Genomic DNA, 18,883 nt, shown 5'->3' with positions numbered 1-18,883 from the left:
CATTCATGTTCACTTGACCTCCTCCCTGTGTGGGTGGCTCTCTCCACATCCAAATTTCCCCTTTTACAAGGACACCGGTCCTGTTAGGTTAAGGGCCCACACTGATGACTCCATTTTAACTTGATTACCTCAGTAAAGACTTTAGCTCCAAATAAGGTCACGTTCTGGAGTACTGGAGGTTAGAGCTCCAACATATCTTTTTGGGATTCTCTGGTGGAACCCTGGCTGATATATACTCTGTGGGTGTCTCTTGGTCACATTCCCCAAAACAGCTTACCGGAAGCATTGTGGTCTTCAGGTAGTACATTCCATGTCTCCAAAATCATCGACTCATCCTTTGATCTGGAGATGTTTAAATCTGAGTGTAAGCATATACAATGGCTCAGATCACACACACAAGGCCAGTGTTTGGGACTACCAGAAAATTACTGTTGTTAGAATTCTGGGGCATCTCAGTTAGCTGGACGGTGGGCATTTTAACTGAAAAGTGGCATATTTTAACTATAATCTGAGTATGCCGTATGCAGCTGCTTGCTTGTCTAACGAGAATGAACAGCTTGAGAAGCTGACACCTGGCTTTGTGGGATTTGGGCAGAATGCTCATGGATGTGAGGACTTGGAGGGGAGTTGTGTTGTTCATGTGCCTAGGGACTTGGGGTTGGTGAAGACATTTCACATTTCCAGGCATCTGTGTGTGTCACACACTTGCTCCTGGCCAAGCGTACCTGATTTGATTTACTCCTCACTGTAATTTTTTTAAAAGATTTTATTTATTTATTCATGAGAGACACAGAGAGGCAGAGACACAGGCAGAGGGAGGAGAAGCAGGCTCCATGCAAGGAACCCGATGTGGGACTCGAGCCTGGGAATCCAGGATCACGCCCTGAGCCAAAGGGAGATGCTCAACTGCTGAGCCACCCAGGCGTCCCCTCCTCACTATAATTTTATGAGGCATCTATTATTCTCCCACGGTAAGGTGAAGAAAGTGAATCTCGGATGACTCTTAGATCACACCTCTAATAAGGATAGGCCATGATTCAGACATGGCATCGATCCTCATTTTTCATGGATTCCACATTTGCAAATTCACCTATTCCCTAACATTTATTTGTAACTCAGAACTAACGGTGTTTTCATGATCATTCAAAGCCATATGCAGAGCAGTGAAAAATTTGAGTCATCTGATGCACATGTTGCTAGGTGAAGTCCAACGAGGTGACGCAATGCTTTTTGTTTTATACTATAAACAAGTGTCCTTTCCATGGTGTGTTGTGTGCTGTGGGTCTTTTGCATTTTTGTGCTTTTTTGTTGATGATTTTGCTGTTTGAAATGACCCTGAAGGTAACGTAGTACTGAAGTGCCATCTAGTGTTCATGAGTGCGAGGAGGCTGTGATGTGCCTTTCGGAAAAACTACTGATAGATAAGCTTTCTTCAGGCCTGAGCCACGGTGGTGTGGCTGTGAGTTCAGTGTGAATGGATGCACAAGTTATATTGAAGAAGGTGACTTTAAACAGAAACACCCACAAAGCCAGAGGCTCCCAGGGACCTAAGCCTGTACTTCCCCTGTGAGCAGTGGTTGAGTGAGTCATAGACCAGAGCTGCTGCAACTACTGAGAACCACCTGTGTCCATGCTGGGCTCTAAAGGCTGATATTTACTACCACATGGCGAGGATGGGAATTGGGACCCAAGAAGTTGATGCCTCTGTCTTCTTACCTGTTTCAGGGATGAAAGACACTGTAGCCTGAAAGCCTCTGAAGGTGACATTTTCATCCGACTGGAAGCTGATGAGCATGACACCAGAGGAGCTCAGCACAGGGGCAGGGGCAACAAAGCCGCAAAACCGAGCTGGTTAGAGCCCAGCCCAGGCAAGACGGACCGGTCAAGAGCCCAGCAAATACACGTGGCATTGGATAGAAAAAAAGTTGTCCTTTAGGTAATTGTTGAGAAATAAACTTTTTTGATGGGTGTCCCAATTCATTTTCAAAATAGAAGGGCAGTTTGCTTCTTTTTAATAGGGATTAGCTCCAGCAGCGATTCAATTCTGTTTATCTTTCAAACACTCCCACTGGGAAAGCCACGGAGGGAACTGGTTTGAGCCACCGGGCTTATTTCAGTGGCACTCGCCCCAGATCACTGGGGTGGGGGGCACCTCCACACCTTCTGTCCAGGTGGCTCTTTGGGCCTCCCTCCCACTCTTCCTGTCCCTGACCAGGGAGAAGGGGGAGTGGTCGTGAGCACTGAGGGTCAAAGAGAAGGGGGCACAGGGGAATGAAGGAGGCTGGAGCCCAATCCCTTTTTATTCCCAAGAAGGAATCACCCGAAAGGACTGGGTCCAAATGCAAACCTGGGGAGCCACAGCTCCTAGGGGCACACACCTACTTCCTCCTGCCCTTCCACATCCCTGTGCACAGTCACATAGTCGGAAGTGCAGTCCCCACTTTCCTCTACTTCCAGGATCTGAAAGGAGAGCTGACAAGACTCCATGTTACATCAACGAATGACTGATTTTGTGCAAGCAGAGAAATTGGGATTGTTCGTCTTGCCCTGGGATGTGAATGGGGCATTCATGAATGGGTTAAATTACTTAGAAGATGCTTTGCCACAGACTCCTCAACTCCAGATATCTCAGCTACCAAACACAAGGGTTGGGGAACGTGCAAATACTTAAGCTCCCTGGTGCCCTCCTAGGAAGAGCGAATAAACAGCAAAGAACCATCTGAGCGATTTGCTAGCAGCGGCCTTCAATTGACTCTGAAGGGAGGAGCAGTGGGAGATTCAGCTAATGAGGTAGGAATTTAGATTTTCAACACACAGATGATGGGGATTCAGTGGAGCCTGAATCCTGGGCGAGAGACACGGAGGACTGCGTGGATGGGACAAAGTAGAGGTAAATGGTCACTAATGGTGACTGTAGGCGCAGAGAGGACAGTGTTGAAACAGGATTCATTCAAACATTTCTAAACCCTTCCTGTGATGCTTTCTGGAGTCTAATGATATGCCCATAGTTGTGATTTGTAATGCTAATTTCTCAATTCCTCTTGGCTGGGTCTTGCACAACGATGCTGTCACTGCAGGGGGTGGAAGCATCATTTCACTGGTGCACACGCACTCAGTACACATGAATAGGTGTTTTTGAATTTCTTCTAGCTCTGGCACGTTCAGATTTCAACATTGTTCTTCTTCCTCCTTCCAGAAATCCACTCATACCTCAACTTTTATCCTCCACCATTAACAACAAATCTTCCCTTAATTCTGCTTCTTCCTGAAATTTCTATTTTGATTATTTGGGTTCCAGAACCTTTTAGAAAGAGGAGATCTACACTTCTTTCCTCTGCGTCTTCTTCCACTCATCAGTAAAACCTGTGTGATCTTGCTCCTGCTCGGAATGTCAGACTGGCTGTTTTGGGTGCTTCCACTCCAACCTGCTCTCTCCATTGTTCAATTGTCAATCCAATTATTTTACCATTTTTCTGGGGGATGATCTGCAGACCTGACAGCAAATGCTCAGTCCCACCCCCCTTTAAACTCACTTTCTGTGGTAAATCCAAACTGTGGGCCACACCTCTTTGTTTGCTTGCTTGTTTTGTGTTTTAAGTTAAAGGCTTCATTCTCTGGATGATCCTAACTGCTGAGTCTCAGGCTTCTTTTTGCCTCTTAAATACATGAGAACCTGGAGGTCTTGTCCATCCTTATTCTTCCCCCTTTATTTTCTACTTTTTCTCTCCTTCATATACTCTCGCTTTTTTTTAAGATTTTAAAAATTTATTCATGAGAGGCACAGAGAGAGAGGCAGAGACAAAGGCAGAAGAAGAGGGAGAAGCAGGCTCCCTGTGGGGAGCCTGATGCAGGACTCGATCCCAGGACCCCAGGATCACAATCTGAGCCGAAGGCAGACTCTCAACCACTGCGCCACCCAGGTGCCCCACTCTCTCGCTTTCAACTATTATTTTAAGAGAAAAACTTCTAAACAAATGCCTACTTCCAACCTCATTCTGACTGGGGTCTTACCTTTAACGACCTGAGGGCCTCTCTGCAGAGGGCCCACTCGTGCTTAATGAACAAACAAGTGGCTTCAAACGCTACTGATCAAATGCTGAATACTCTGCATCCTGACATTGAAAAGTCTCTGCACTTTGACCTCAGCCTCACCTTCTACGACGACCTCTCCCCCTACACCTAGGACTCTCTGACACCAGCTGGTCCCTTAACCTGTTCTGCACTAGCACCTTTGTGCTTGCTCTGTTCCCTCTGTGTGGACAGCTTGATGTTTGGAGTCTAATTGGCATTGACTTTTGTTAGCCATTACTTACAAAGCCTTTGGTTAGCAGTTTAATAAGGAAGAAATGCTTGTTCCTAGAAGGGACTAGAAACTGATTAAACCAGTTACCTGGTACAGATTAAGGGTGCCTTTCAACAGAAAGTAAAGCGCACAATTGCCATCTAGTGGTAAATGGGGGATAGTTACGGGGGAAATAGGCTGGTCTGTTAATGCATATCTATCAAGAGCTTGAATGCCAGGGACCAGGGATACAGAAGTGAATAAATCTGATTCAAACACACACATACAGATCCCCACCCCCCAAAAAAAACAAAACACACAAAAAAACTTCTGCCCTTGTGACTTCTGTGGAGATATCCGAGCAAGGTTAAGGGCAACCAGAGTCAGTACCTTAATTAGGTAGTGTTTGGGGGCTTGAAAAACCCAGTTACAGTTGGCCATGTCACTATAGTCTTCAGGGTAGTGAAGACTCTGTATGAAGCCTTCTTCAAAAAGGACAGTAAAGGAACTGCAGCCTGAATCTGAAACACAAGGGGAGCCGTCCCAACGGTGGCATCACTCAAGCCAAGAGGAATCTTCTTGGGGGCCACTTCCCCGCACCCCCCCCCCGGCCAGTCTCCCGCAAATGAGGCAGCGGCTGACTCTTCAGGCAGGGTCCACACGAAGGAAGATGTCTGTGTGCTGATTTTCCAGGACCCGCTCATCCTTCTCAACTCACTTGGGGGTGCCACCAACACAGGTTAGCAGGACTGCACACGGAGGGCCCTGTGCTCCCCGCTGCTGTGGAGCTAAGCAGGCCCTGGGGGTGGCAGGGGAACTCCCTGCTTCTCACCTAATTCCTACGGGGCCTCAGACTTCTCTAGATGGCCTGTATAGTGTGTGATCAAGGTAAGTGGTTTTACCAGGAAGGTAGTTTGGCTTTAGAGCTTTATAGGTGAGATTAAACCCAGCTGCATAATCGGTGGCATCAGAGATGAAATTCAGCCGTATTGAGCTGGAGGCGACAAGAACCGACGAAGCGAGGCTTTTCCCACAGAATTTCCCTGCAACAGAAGGAGGAAGAGTCCTTGTTCAGGGTCTAGAGAACAGCACCCATTAAGAGACTTAGGGAGAGCTGGACTTGTGATGTACAGGGTGGTCTAAGGCAGGGTTTCTCAACTTTGGTACTCATGACATTTTTAAACTGGAACATTCTTGGTGTTCAGGCTGTCCTGTGCATTATGGGATGTTTAACAGCATCCCTGGCCTCTGCTCACTAGATGCCAGTAATACTCCCTCTAGTCATGGCAACCAAAAATGCTTCTGAGACATTGCCACTTATCTCCTGGGGGGCAAAAGCAGCTCCTGTTAACCACCAAAATGCTCCTGCATCTCTTGCATAAGGAACCTTTGCCTCCTACTCATGGTTATCCATTGGTACTTTCTTTTTTTGTTGTTTTTGGTTTTTTTTTTTTCTTTAATTCATGAGAGACAGAGAGGCAGATACACAGGCAGAGGGAGAAGCAGGCTCTCCGGTGCAGGGCTCCATCCCAGGACCCCGGGATGACGCCCTGAGCTGAAAGCAGAGGCTCAACCGCTGAGCCACCCAGGCGCCCCGGTACTTTATTTTTTAGCTGGATGATGCAGTCAAGCTCATTTTCATGCCCAGAAAAGCAACATTCTGCCTGAGAGGCCCTGTGCTATGTCTGTATTTTACCAGGCCTGGCAAATGAACCTCGGAAGCCTGGTTCCATGGAAAACAGACACAGCAAAACGAAATGGCTCAGATGCCTTTCCTTTCCACTGTTAATCCTGAGTCTCAAACAGGGAGACGGGAAGTATGGTGTTTACAGATGCCTCAGTGCCAGGCATACCGCAGGCCGGCCCCCTGAGGCCCTGGCACCACAACCGTCCATTTGACACCATGAAAATCTGCTCACCAATAAGTCTGTCTTCTAAGGAATATATCGAGAGGTGACTGTGGTGACAGGACTCTGCATCCAAGTGAGAAACACTGAGCAGCACATGCATTTTCTCTGGTGCCAGCAGGGTCCAGACACACCGTCTGCAGGCAGATACATTAAGAAGGTACCATTTCTAGACAGAAAGCGGCTGTCACAGCGCAGTTAACGGGCACAGTCAGCTGGAGGTGACAGGGGAGGAGTGGCAAGGGGCTACTCACTGCTTGCTCTCATAATACAGGTAGGGGCTTTCTGGAAAGTGCAGCTCCCCCTCAGACTCGCAGAGCACATGGTCCTGCTCAGGGCATGGGGCTGGGAGAGAGAGCCATGAGAGTCAGGGTGACCCTGGTGGCCAGCCACCACAGCCCTCTCCTTCCAGAACCTGTACAGACACTAGGCCCACCTGGTTCTTCATTATGCATGCATCCTCGCCTGTGAAATCTTTCCTTGCTGTGGCTTCTGTGATGCTTTATTCTTTTTGTTCTTTTTAGAGTCTGCTTAACCCTGAGATTCGATGATTTCTTCTCCACTATTCTTTCTCTGGCATCATAACTCAATTCTATACATATACGTATTTCCCAGGCTTTATCCCTAGCTTTCATCTCTCTCTACACAAGCTCTCTGACCAGTCTCTTTCATTCTCTGGGTTTCAGCTATTATTTTACACTCCTGAGCTTCAGACCTGGTTTTTCAACCATCTCCTAGATATCCCCTTAACATGCTACAAATGTTCTGCAAAACTGCATCCACTTCAGATTAGATTACCTTTTTAAAAAAGAGATTTATTTATTTATTTATCTATTTATTTATTTATTTATTTATTTATTTATTTATGAGAGAGAGAGAGAGAGAGAAAACAAGTGGGAGGGCAAGGGAGAGGGAATGAGAAACTCAAGCAGGTTCCATGCCAAGCACGGAGCCCAATGTGGGCTGAGATCATGACCTGAGCTGAAACCAAGAGTCAGATACTCAACCAACCGCACTACTCAGGTGTTCCCTGATTAGATTACTTTTATGTGCCCTTTGTTTCGTGTCTCATGCTTAGAACTTTGGTACCATCCTTTGTTCCTCCCTGTCCCTCACCACCCTTCATCCAAAGGACTACTAGGTCCCAATTCCTCTTGTTTCTACTTCCACCCTTTCATTCTCTGGCTATTGTCCTGGGTCTCTGGAACTAATGTGTGATTTCCTAAGTCCCTTCCAACCTATCCCCTACATGATGTTCTTGTCCCACCACCAGAGTATTGCTCTAATCTATTTATCTAATTCATCAACTTCTAATTACTCAGTAAATCCAAACTTTTTTGACAGGCATCCAAAGTTCGTACCACTTGGTCTCAATTTATTTTCTAGTCTTCCTCACCAAACCCCATCTTCCACATCAAACCCCATCACACTCCACTTCAGCCCCACACACTGGTCTCTTTTACCCTCTATATTTGTAGATCCATCCTTTGGTATTGTCTTTTGACAAAGATGATTCCTTGAGCTGCAATAATTTTCTTTACCTGTATCCTGTTTCCACCTGACAGCATCCTACTGGTTCTTTGTGGGGGGTTTTGTGATTCATCTTAAAAGGTGTCTGTGCTCCAAAGCCCCTTCTGGCTTTTTCACCCAGCCACTTCTCTAGCTCTCAGAATATATTTTCCCCATTGTTCTTTGTAGATGGTTCAACAGACTCACGGAACCAATAAAGATTTGAGCTAAAGGTGCCTTAAAGACCAACTGGTCCAGACTCTTTTCTTTATGGATGAGGAAACTGAGGTCCAGAGGTAGGAAGGAGGCTTCCCAAAGTTGCAGAGTAGATTCATTGCAGACTTGCCCTATAACCCTGGGGGAGAGACCTCCGTATACGTGAAGACACTTTCAGGATAAGGTGTGTAGCTTATTGACCACATCTGCACCACCTCATCTCCTTGCGCCTGAGTCTCTGATCCAAAGCTAGGATTTAGTAAATGTTTGTTGAGTTGAGGTGGAGTTCTCAAGAAGTGAAATGGGAGCAATTCTAGGGCTCCTTCTGGGTGATAGACTGCCCTGACTGGCAGGGAATGGTTGTGGTTGCCTCAAGTGTGGGTAGCTTTATACCCAGAGAGCAGAGAAAGCTCTTGCTAAGACTTTTGATTATAAAGGGAACCTATACTCAGAAATACTAGATATTACTTCCTGCTCTTCATGGAAGGCTGTGAGCAATACCCACCTCTGGAGCTCTTTCTCCGCTTCCCTGAGAAAAAAAAGAAAGATGATATTCAGGTACTGTGGTATCCTGAACAACATTTCAAGAAGTTAGCATTTCCCTGGCTCCAAAGTGCAGGCATTTTTAAGTCCACATGCAACTAATGAAAATCTAATCTGTGGAAAGAACAGAAGGGATAAATTGACAAAGCAAGAAAGTGGCCTTAGTGTTTTGATGAAATTTCACTCTCCTTATTAAGTGGGCTAATTAAGAAACAGGCCATGATTAGCTTGGAGGTTACACAGAGCAGAGGTTATCTGGTCTACTTCTGTCATTGTTCATGAGAAAGGAGCCTGGATATGGGAATAAGTGACCCACAACCACAAAAGAGTTGCCGGTGTAGGTACAACTGGAGCCGAGGGCTTGGATACCTGCCACTGTACCGTACACTTGAAAACAAACCCAAGTACTTACTGAGTGAATTTGAATTAACCCCTTTGGGACAGACTAGAAGCCCTATTAAAGTTGGAAGCTACTAGTTAGAAAACAATTAAGTTGGCTTTGGGGTCAGAAACGAAGTTTCAATTAACCCACTGGTCAGTCTAGTAGAAGGGTGTATACAGACCCTGACCATTTCACCTTTTCAGACTTAATGGCATACCCAGATCTGTGCCAGGCCTGCTCAGCTACAGCATTACTCACACTTTGGGCTGGATCATTCTCTGTCGTGGGTGCTGTCCTGTGCATTGTCCTCAGCAACAGCCATATGTACTACCCACTAGATGCCAGTGGCACCCCTACCCCCACTGTGACAACCAAAAATATCTCCAGACATTGTCCTCTGGGATGCAAAATCTCTACTGGTTCATAACCACGATAGCTTGCTATATCTTTCTAGGACAGTTGAGAAGTTAGTGATGAGAATATATCACTAACTGATAGTTTCAACTAAAGGCAGATTTTACAAAACCTAGGATGGATGGCTTCATGTTTCTTTGCATTTTCTCTGCTGCACTGTGCACCAAATTTTACTCTTGTTTTAAATTTCCTAAGTGTCACAATTCTTGTGTGCTATCCTAAAAACAGAAGCAGAGCCCGTCTGCTCAGTGGTCCTGACTTGCCTAGACAACTGACACTCTCTCTGGCCCTAGCTTCTTTACCTTATGAGCTGGCATTATTACCAATTTGGATGTGTTTGTGGATCCAAGGAAGTACTTTTCTAAGATCTGTGAAGATCCCAGGGGATCCTTGGTCTTCTTTCCGCATGTTGTTTCTCCAGCCTCGGCCACAGCCCAAACCCCAAGAAGTCACACCAGCCAGAGTCCAAGCCCCCTTCTTGTTCCGGCACATGAGGGAGCCTCCTGAATCTCCCTGTAGGAGGAAAGAGCCTCTCTTATCATCATTGTCCAGTTTGTGCTCACTCTTTCCCCCTTACAAAGATGCTGGATGAGGATCAATGACATTTCTTCACTTGTAATAAGTGTGACTCGGGGACCCAGGAGAAAATCCAAGCACAGTTCACATTAAAATCCTCATATATCACTAGAGACTATCAATTCCACTTCTTTCTTCCCCATCCTAGGGGATGTTTGTTTCATCAAACATCAGACCTTCTTCCTACTCCCCTCTCTCATCCTACAGACTCAGAGAAGTCTGGCCTACTTGTAAAATTGACCTCAGATCTTGGTCAGTAGGAGGAATGGAAGAAAAGTAAAGTTCTCATTATCCACAAATTGGTAACCTCTAAATAGGAAAAAGCCAGCCATCCTCATCCTTCAGGGATAGACAATCCTAAGCTCACTGTTGGCATTATCTCTGTTATCTGCTATTTTGGAAAAAGTAAAAGACCTCCTCTGAATCTACACTCCCTGGTAAAAACAGGTTTATACTATATGTTGGCAAATTGAACTCCAATAAAAAAAATTTTTTTAAAACCCAGATTTATAAACTGTGCCTTTATTTTGACTTGACTTCCCTTATCATTCCTGTCCCTTCTTTCCAGGGTCCAGTCTTACCAACCTCACTGATGGCAAAGCTGAGGGAAGCTCTACCTGGGACATTTCAACTCAGCCACTCCCACTTACCTGACATGCATCTCCCCCTCCATCTGGGAAGCCTGTGCAGAGAAAGGTCCGTCCACTAACAGGTTTCTTTAGGGTTAGTAGAACTGCCATACATTCCTCTTGGTTCAAAATGGGCAGGTTCACTTCCTGCAAGACTTTCGAGAGAACGCCATCTAGAAAACACAGAGATGAGAGCCCCAGCAAGGCACTCTCACCCTTCCTAAGTTGAAAATGCCCCATTCAGGTTTGCAGCTTTTGGAAAAACCTGAATTTCTAAGTGCAATGGATATTCTCTTTTAAAATGTTTACACAATTGTTTTTTTAAAAAAATAGATTAAAAACTATATTTTCTGACTACCCGCTAGAGAGTTCTGACATCTGATTAAGAGAAGTGGCATAGAAGTTCTTACCTTCAGCAGAGCGGCCCCAGCCTGCAGTTGTACAAATAAATCCAGCCTCAAATCGTTCCTTTGGCTCTGGAAGACACATGGGCCCCACAAACTGGCCTAAAGAAAAGAACAGGGCAGGGCTTGTCTCATCCATGGAGGAAAGGACACCCTAAGCCACTCACCAATTAGGTGGTTCCCAAAAGAACTCATGAGAGTTGTGATATCTCTGCCTTGCACCTCCAGGGGTCACTTATCAGACCAAGAAAGACTCTCTCCTGACTCCACATAATCCTATATCTGCAGGCACAAGCAAAAAAAGTTTCACGTAAGGGACCCTTCACCCCAAATCTTTGTCTTAAAATGCAGGACCCGGAACTGTTCGACATATGCTACATAACATACATTTAGGGAGTGTGCTATGGAGCAGAAGTTATAGGGAACATGGGTTAGATGATTTGCAGTGAGTTTATCAAATGTTTACCAAAATGGAAGGCACCATCCATCTTCAAAAGAGCAATGTCATAGTCCATTGGCTTCTTGATGGAGAAATAGGGGTGTATGATGATAGTTTCAATGGTGAGGGTTTGCTCCTCTTGCTCTATATGGCTCAAGTCATGTTCTCCAGCAGTAACATTGAAAGTTATTGCAATATTTCTATGAAGAGGAAGCAGTAAAATGAGTGAATTTCATTTAGCCTCTGAGGACACTTAACAACGGTTGACAATCTGGCCTCTTTAAAATGACAGGTATGGATAATGTGGTTGTGAGGATGCTGAACAGAGAAAGTGAGAATGATTTCATCACTACTAGTAAAAATGCAAAGGTTCCCAATTTAAGTGGGGGACTAATAAAGAATGGCTTCAGATGGAACCAATAATATGATAAATTGAATACTTTGCAGTGCTATTCATAACATGTCTAAAAATGCATATGTGTTGTAATTCGGGGGTCTGAAGCCATAGTGGACTTTATTCAGCTACCCAAGTTGGTTGGCCTGGCTGCAGTATCTGTGATTCTTTGAGAATGATCTGTGATTCCCCCTGAGTATGCTGCTTTCGTGTCAGAGATCTAATGCTTAATGTATATTATGAAAGACATAATAGCATCATAATTCTGATATCTCTGAGAGCATGCACACACAAGGCTTGAGACTGATTAAAACAATGGGAGGTGGAGATCTTCTTACCTCCTTTATGTTTGTAATTTACATGGTGTAAGATGGGAAAGACCATTCTATTTCTCTTCATCCTGTAGCAAAATTATCTGAAAGGAACTTGGTAGGGTGCATTGAGGTGGATTAAGAACTTTGGGCTTACCATTTTTGGGGACATTTCATTCCTAAATGAAGTTCTGTATAAACTTCTTTTATACAGAATTGGAAAGGGCATCATTTTCTCTTGGTATAACTCCCTGAATCTTGGCTATGTTTGGTACCTAACCTAATACATAGCATTTCTTTGCCTAATTACTTGCCATGCTACAGTGAAATGATCCATTGACTCTTCTTTAGAACATCAACTCTGGGAGAGCAGGAACCACATTACTTATCTCTGTATCTTTGGTATCTACCAAAGTGTCTAACACCAAATAAATATCCATGGGATGTTTGCAGACTTGAAATGAAAGAGGGTAAATATGGGATGTGATCTTGATTGCAGCCTGGTGACTATCCAGAGCATTAATAACAATAGAACATTTATTAGAGTACACAGGAAATTAGATAAAGTAGGGAAGTTGTTAGATTGAAACTCAGAAGGGGCAGGAACAGTTGGAAAGCAGAGATGGGATCCTTATTGGCTTCCTTCTGTTTTTTTTTTTTTAATCATTTTTAAAATAATTTTTTATCATTTTTTTCTTCAAATTTTTATTTAAATTCTAGTTAGCTAACATACAGAGCAGTATTGGTTTCAGGAGTAGAATTCAGTTCTTTTGTCAATTTTTTAAGATATATAATGAACCGGATTCTTTTTTTTCCCTGAAATTTGAGAATTTTCACAAATACATCTTTGTGATACTTGCTTTCATTTAGATGTTATTCTTTAATTACTTCCAGTCATATTTAAGTAAACAAAGTATTCTATTCCTGCAAAGAAAGTATGTTTTCTACCTTATTCAGTATCCTCTGACAATGTTACTGAGTCCTGTTTATGTTATATACTTTTGTGTTAAAGCGTACATTACACATTTCCAGGTTTTAATATAGATATTGCTGCTGATTCTAAGGGAGAGGGAGGGTAATCATGAGCTAGGCCTTTCCTACCTGTTGGCAACACAGTGAGCAGCCGTAATCACCCACTGTGCAGAGATGATGGTCCCACCACAGATGTGCTTCTGCCTTCGTTTCAGAGACACCTGAATTGCAAAGAGCCTAAGTGAGCAAGTTAATGCCCTCCCGCCCAAACCTGGAGACCGAACTTATTCTGAAAATAGACCCAGATATCTTACTCACAAATATTAGAAATTGTGGACTGTGAAGGAATAAAACCTATCCCATGACAGCTCAGAAAAAAGAGCAATGTTGGAACCAGAACATTCCCAACCTTGGTCGGGAGAAGTAGTTAATTTGAGGTGGTTGGCTATCAGCGTTTAGTAAAGTTGGTAGTAAAAATTGTTGGTATTTATTTATTTTCATAATATTGTTGACCCAGACTATTACTCTAACAATATGAACAAAGTCTGTGAATGAAAAAAAAAGAAAGAGAAGTATGAGATACAGCAGAGTCCAGATAAACCATTTTGGGAGAAAAACAGGTGAAGACTAAGGAAATCTTCCAACACAGGCTCCAATTTCTCCAAGCCTCTTAGAGAAATATCAGTACCTACAATTTTCTCACGCTCTTAGCTATTTGGCCTCTACCACTACTTCAAGCCTATTGTTTTACTCTACCCCTACCAATTACTTTCTATCCTTGGTTATCCTGTTCATATTTGACTCTAAAATGGCTTCCAGGGTACAAGTAAATACTTTTAATTCCATTGTCAGAATTTGAAAAGAAGCCATTTATTAGGATTGTCACATTTTGACCAAAAGTTGTTCAAGGAACAATTTAAAAAATTAATACAAAGAAAAAGAGTAAGTAAAAGTAAATAAAACCACCAACTATGACTTGAATATGAACTTCGGAGTTGATTAGTCAACCAATTAACCAAATTAGCAACTGGTCAATTAACTCTTCAGCCAAGTAATTAATCCATCAGTTAATCAAATGACACTGATTCAGCCATGCAGTCAACATACTGAACACAAACTCAAATCAACCAACCATTACTAAACATCCACTGACCAAAAGATGTGATTGACTTAAAGTAAAAGTAAGGAACTATTACTTACAAAACTAAGAGGCAAGAATACAACATGGCTCTCGGGGTAAAGAAAGTTGGGAGAATTTCAAAGACAATAAATGTAAACACCATAGGCTAGAGACAGAAGCACAAAGGCATTTTGATGGCATGGGAAGCCATGGGTATTAGACTGAGAGAGAATTATTAGGACATCAGCTTCTAAGGAGGCAGTATTCTTGACTATTCCCTAAAAGGTCCTATGGTATAGGTATAAACCTCCAAACAGAGAGCAGACCTATAGATGTTACACCTTTGACTTTCCTTGTCATCTTTAACTATAATGAGATAATTTGCTGAATGAGAGAATTGGCTTTTTAATTATAAATTGAAGTGGGTTTTTTTTAGTTTATTAAAGTGTGGTTTTGTCTGAGGGGCTGAAAGTTTGGGTGGGCATTTCCAATTTTGGGGGCAAACCAATAGTGCATGTAACCATTCTGAATGCAGATTTTCCGGAACTCGATGGATGGACATCATGAGGGACCTGGATCCTGGCACACACTTATGAGATCTCTGGTGATGAGTTAGGCAGAATGGAGCATACTAAACAGTAACGTGTTTCAGGGACATCCATTCCTAAGAAAGCTCATAGTCTACCCACCAGAGAATGTTCCCTGAGACTTACCTGCCAGGGGTAGGAACCCTTTTCTACTTGACCTCCCCCAACAATGCGACTAAAAATGTTAAGGTATTTCCAAGGCTGTTTCTTCACCAAACTCTGCCCACAAGTGGGAGCTGGGAAAGAGAGAAGACAAAAATTTAGTGATTAGATAGCCCCTAGAATTGAGAGATACAGGAAACTTTTCTGAGCAAGGAAAAACTGTAGGACACAGAGCATGTAGAAAGATTACAAAATGCTTTTATGTTAATCATGGGATTTGTTGTGTTCATAGGATTGTTCAGCTTTTGTCACATATAACAGGTATGTCATACTTTTCTAATATGAAGATTAAGGGCCTCAGAGGTAGATCTCCACCAGGTTAGCCAGAACATAGTGCCCTTGATTCTGAGCAATCTGGCCCCTTGTGGGCTCCTCACAGCACTCTACTTTTATGACATTTATCACAGCCATTATGGTTGTTTCTATGTCTTTCAACCCAACTAGACTGTGGGTTTCTCAAAAATGGTAACTTATTTAAAAATATCTAAATTCAAAATATCTAGAATAGTTTGTGTTGCATAGAAGCTGCTCAGTTAATTGGTGATGGATATGATGCCATACTCTGCCTTGGATTATAATTGTGTGTACAACTTCTCTGCTCCACCCAGGAGATCAAGTCTGAGACCATGGTCCATGCTACCTGACACACTGTCAGCTAATGGATTTCACTCTCAGTGAAAGTGGAAAGTGGCAGGTTGGTCAAGAAGAGTAGCATAGAGAGAAGACGATGCCCTGATTCACATACCAGAGTGGTATTAGGCTAGAAGGGTTGCCAGGTAATGGCAAAAAGAGCTCTTTCCTTTTTGGTGAGAAGACTTTATCCCTGAAAAAAATTGCACTTACATATTTAATGTCAATGGATTTTTTGACTCCTCAACTAGCAGATGAGCTGGATTAAAGATGCTTAGGACTGCCTGGTAATCAAGGATGGCATACTTTCTGTCCCTTCATCAGATCATTCTTTTTTTACATGTTTTCAAGGTGGACCTAGAAAGCCCTGCCTCATGATCACCACTTTACGTAACTGGACCCTCTAATCCTTATTCCTTAGCTTAGTCATCACCTCAACTGAGAAGTCTTCCTTGACTTCCTCAGGCTGTGTTAAGGGTCTCTCCTGTACTGTGTAGTACTCTTTCCTCCCCGCTTTTATAGATTGTGCCATGTAGTATTGTGATAATGAGTTGTTTTTCTTGCCTCTCATTACCAGATGAGCAAAAAAGAAACCTATGTTTTATTCATCTCTGTATTTCCAAGGTTTCCCACAATTCCTAGCATACAGCATCCACTTAGGAAAATTGGATGGATGACAAATCTTTGTTTGTTTGCTTTCTGGAGAACATATTCTTAATCTATTTAGATTAATATGTTAAAATATACAAAGCTCTTTCAAATAATTTCTCACTTAATCCCCATTCTATGCCTGTGAATCAAGCACCATTGCCCCTGCATTACAGATGAGAAAATAAAGAATCAAATGCACAGCTAATTAACAGCAAAGGATGGATGTAACACTGAGCCTTTTGATTCTGACCCCAAAGCAGGCCTGATAGTGAATCAAAAGCTTAATTTCTGTTTCAGTTGAATGAAACCATAAATAAATTAGACACAAAAATTTACTATTTCCTGAACTCATTGAAGCAAAGACAGAAAACAAGATGATTCTTGGGGCTGGCACAACTCTAACTATGGAGAAACCTGCCAAGAACTGTTCTCACCTTATGTTACTTGGGGAAAAAAAGACCATTCATAATATACTACAGAAAATACAATTCATATTTTCCAGTAAGATAATTTTCCAAAAGTTTATAAATGCTTCCAAATATATGCTGATTTCCAGAATTTGCTCCATGAAAAAGGATGGGATTGTGTAATGTGTCCAAATAAGTGAATAATTCAAGTTTTCTCCAGATCAATGCCACTTGTCCAAGTTGTATTCCATGAATGTTTAATGCAGTTTATATGCTAATTACAGGAGAGAAGCCAAAATAATTACGTGAAAAATAGATCTCTAAATACATCTGCTTCTGTTTTCCCAAAGACATATTGAATGGAGTTTTGATGCCCATTGCCAGCAAAGGTTATTCCTTCAGATAAAGCAGTTATAGAGTTTGTTTGGAACTTACCTTTGGGGAGAGAGACAGTTGCAGATTTACCTTGTTCCAAACAAAGCATTCCAAGTAGTAAGATCAGCTTATTCTTGCTCAGGGGCATTTTGAGACTCAGAGCTTTTCCTTGGAATTTTAGAAAGACTAAAGAACCAAATAGAAAGCCTATGAAATCAGCAAGAAGCCAGTTTAAAAGAAAGTTATTTATTAACCAAGACTTGAGTCATTCAACTATGTCCATATGATGTTTCTTAATGTGGTTTCTTGCAAAGATCTTTGTAAGATGTGGGAAGTCAACCACAGAAGCATAATCTTGATAGAGCAATATTACATGTCTCAGTACACCTACATCAATATGTTGTTTCCCCCGGAGTATATTAGCCAGCCAAGTGGTTGGTGTCTAAGGTTTCATCTGCAAACATTACTTGTTTCTCAGTATATATGTTACCACTTTCTACAAGAGGACTGAATATCAAAGTCGTCCTCATTTGCAAGGTTATACTACATGCTTGCAAACGACCAGCAGAATATGCCAAAATATTTTTCTTTCTCTTATTTTCCAATTGTAAATGTGTGGTTATAGCCATGTGTTAGCAAGGAAAGGGAGAAGAGGAAAAATCATTTGATAGTACATTCAGGACATTAAGCTACCAGTCATTTAGGTACTGTCCATAGGGGCATTTGTGAATCTTCATTTTCTCACCATTTTTTATATTTATAGAAGGCAAACACCAAATCTTTACTTCTACACCTGGTATAATATGTGGCACAGGGAGGTAGCTCTGATTATTTACAAGTCTTCCTCTTCTTTGAGTCCTTGGCACATGGTCAGTGTGTGAGAAACACTTGTGGATTGGTCAATGCTATCTATGCCCACATAGGAATATAAGATTTTTCTGTCAACTTTACAAATTATCTGCCCAAATGAGCAAATATCAAACCAGAAGCCTTTAACTTCCTCGTGGCAACTTTTGCCCTTCTACAAAATAAATCTGTAAAAATACAACACATGCAAATAATATAAATGCAAAACAAAGAAGGAAGGACCCTCAAAACCCCAAGTGAGGCATTCCCACAAACACTTAATCCTGAAGTTGGAAAATTTTGGCTGTTGGTATGGGAATTGGTATCAACCATAAAAGGTAATCAAAGTATAAACTATAATCAAAATCTCAACTTCACACTCAGTGGGAGAGTGGGGCATTTTTGTTGACTGCCACACAGAAATGTCATGGGATCTTGCTTATTTCTTTAGCTCAGAGGAAGTCATTTCCTTTAGGTGCTCATATCAACACATTCAACACGTATCACAGTTATCAGTGTTAGCAACACTCCCAATATGAAACTGGTCATTAAAATGTTTTAATCTAATCTCTTGAGAATTTAAACTATGACACCTTGCTGTTAAAATCTTTATCTTTATGGAGATTGTTTCAGGTTCTAGGATGCTAAATTTCTATAAGGCCAGGTCCCCAAGCCTCCTGGAGATCTACAGATTATAATAACTGTACATTGTAGTTACTTGCAGAAAGGGATACTTTGAAGTGTTGCTTGGCATGGTAGTATAAAATCAGTTTTTCAACCATGAGACTGTAGAATCTTTTGGAAGGAAAAAAATCTTTCTTGGGAATTTTAGAACAAAATCTGTATCAAATATACATTTGGGGGTTCAAATTTTACTGTCTTCTTCTTTTTTAGACCTTCAAGTTGAGAAAAATAGCACCAAAATTTATCCTGAGCCAGTGATCTAGAAGGCAGCTAGCAGAAATAAAGAACAAAAAAACTTATTTGGGAGGACATACTCTCAACCCAGGCTAAATAAGAGTAACAAAGATAAAACCCCACTAACAAAAGATGTGCACAAAATTTAAAATTATAAAAGAGTAAATGCAAAAACAAACAGAAATAATAAGAATATGTCAGCAGACACA

The 18,883-nt window shown here is 42.2% G+C and overlaps 1 protein-coding gene across 1 annotated transcript; it reads right to left on the bottom strand.

The window, feature by feature from the left end:
• Positions 1–63: 63 nt before the first annotated feature.
• Positions 64–17,058, bottom strand: OVCH2 (ovochymase 2). The gene is made up of 16 exons (XM_055317700.1): positions 16,971–17,058; positions 14,812–14,921; positions 13,108–13,199; positions 11,329–11,501; positions 10,869–10,964; positions 10,480–10,631; positions 9,577–9,766; positions 8,420–8,443; positions 6,444–6,534; positions 6,202–6,326; positions 5,185–5,325; positions 4,673–4,803; positions 2,379–2,472; positions 1,717–1,848; positions 278–358; positions 64–80 (listed from the first exon to the last, which is right to left on the bottom strand). Exons 1-16 carry the CDS (start codon positions 17,056–17,058, stop codon positions 64–66), a joined length of 1,737 nt encoding a protein of 578 aa, XP_055173675.1.
• Between the last annotated feature and the right edge of the window lie 1,825 nt (positions 17,059–18,883).

The sequence above is a fragment of the Nyctereutes procyonoides genome, unplaced genomic scaffold (genome assembly GCF_905146905.1).
Source record: "Nyctereutes procyonoides isolate TBG_1078 unplaced genomic scaffold, NYPRO_anot_genome, whole genome shotgun sequence".
NCBI lineage: Eukaryota > Metazoa > Chordata > Mammalia > Carnivora > Canidae > Nyctereutes > Nyctereutes procyonoides.
This window is presented reverse-complemented; position numbering and strand designations above follow the sequence as displayed.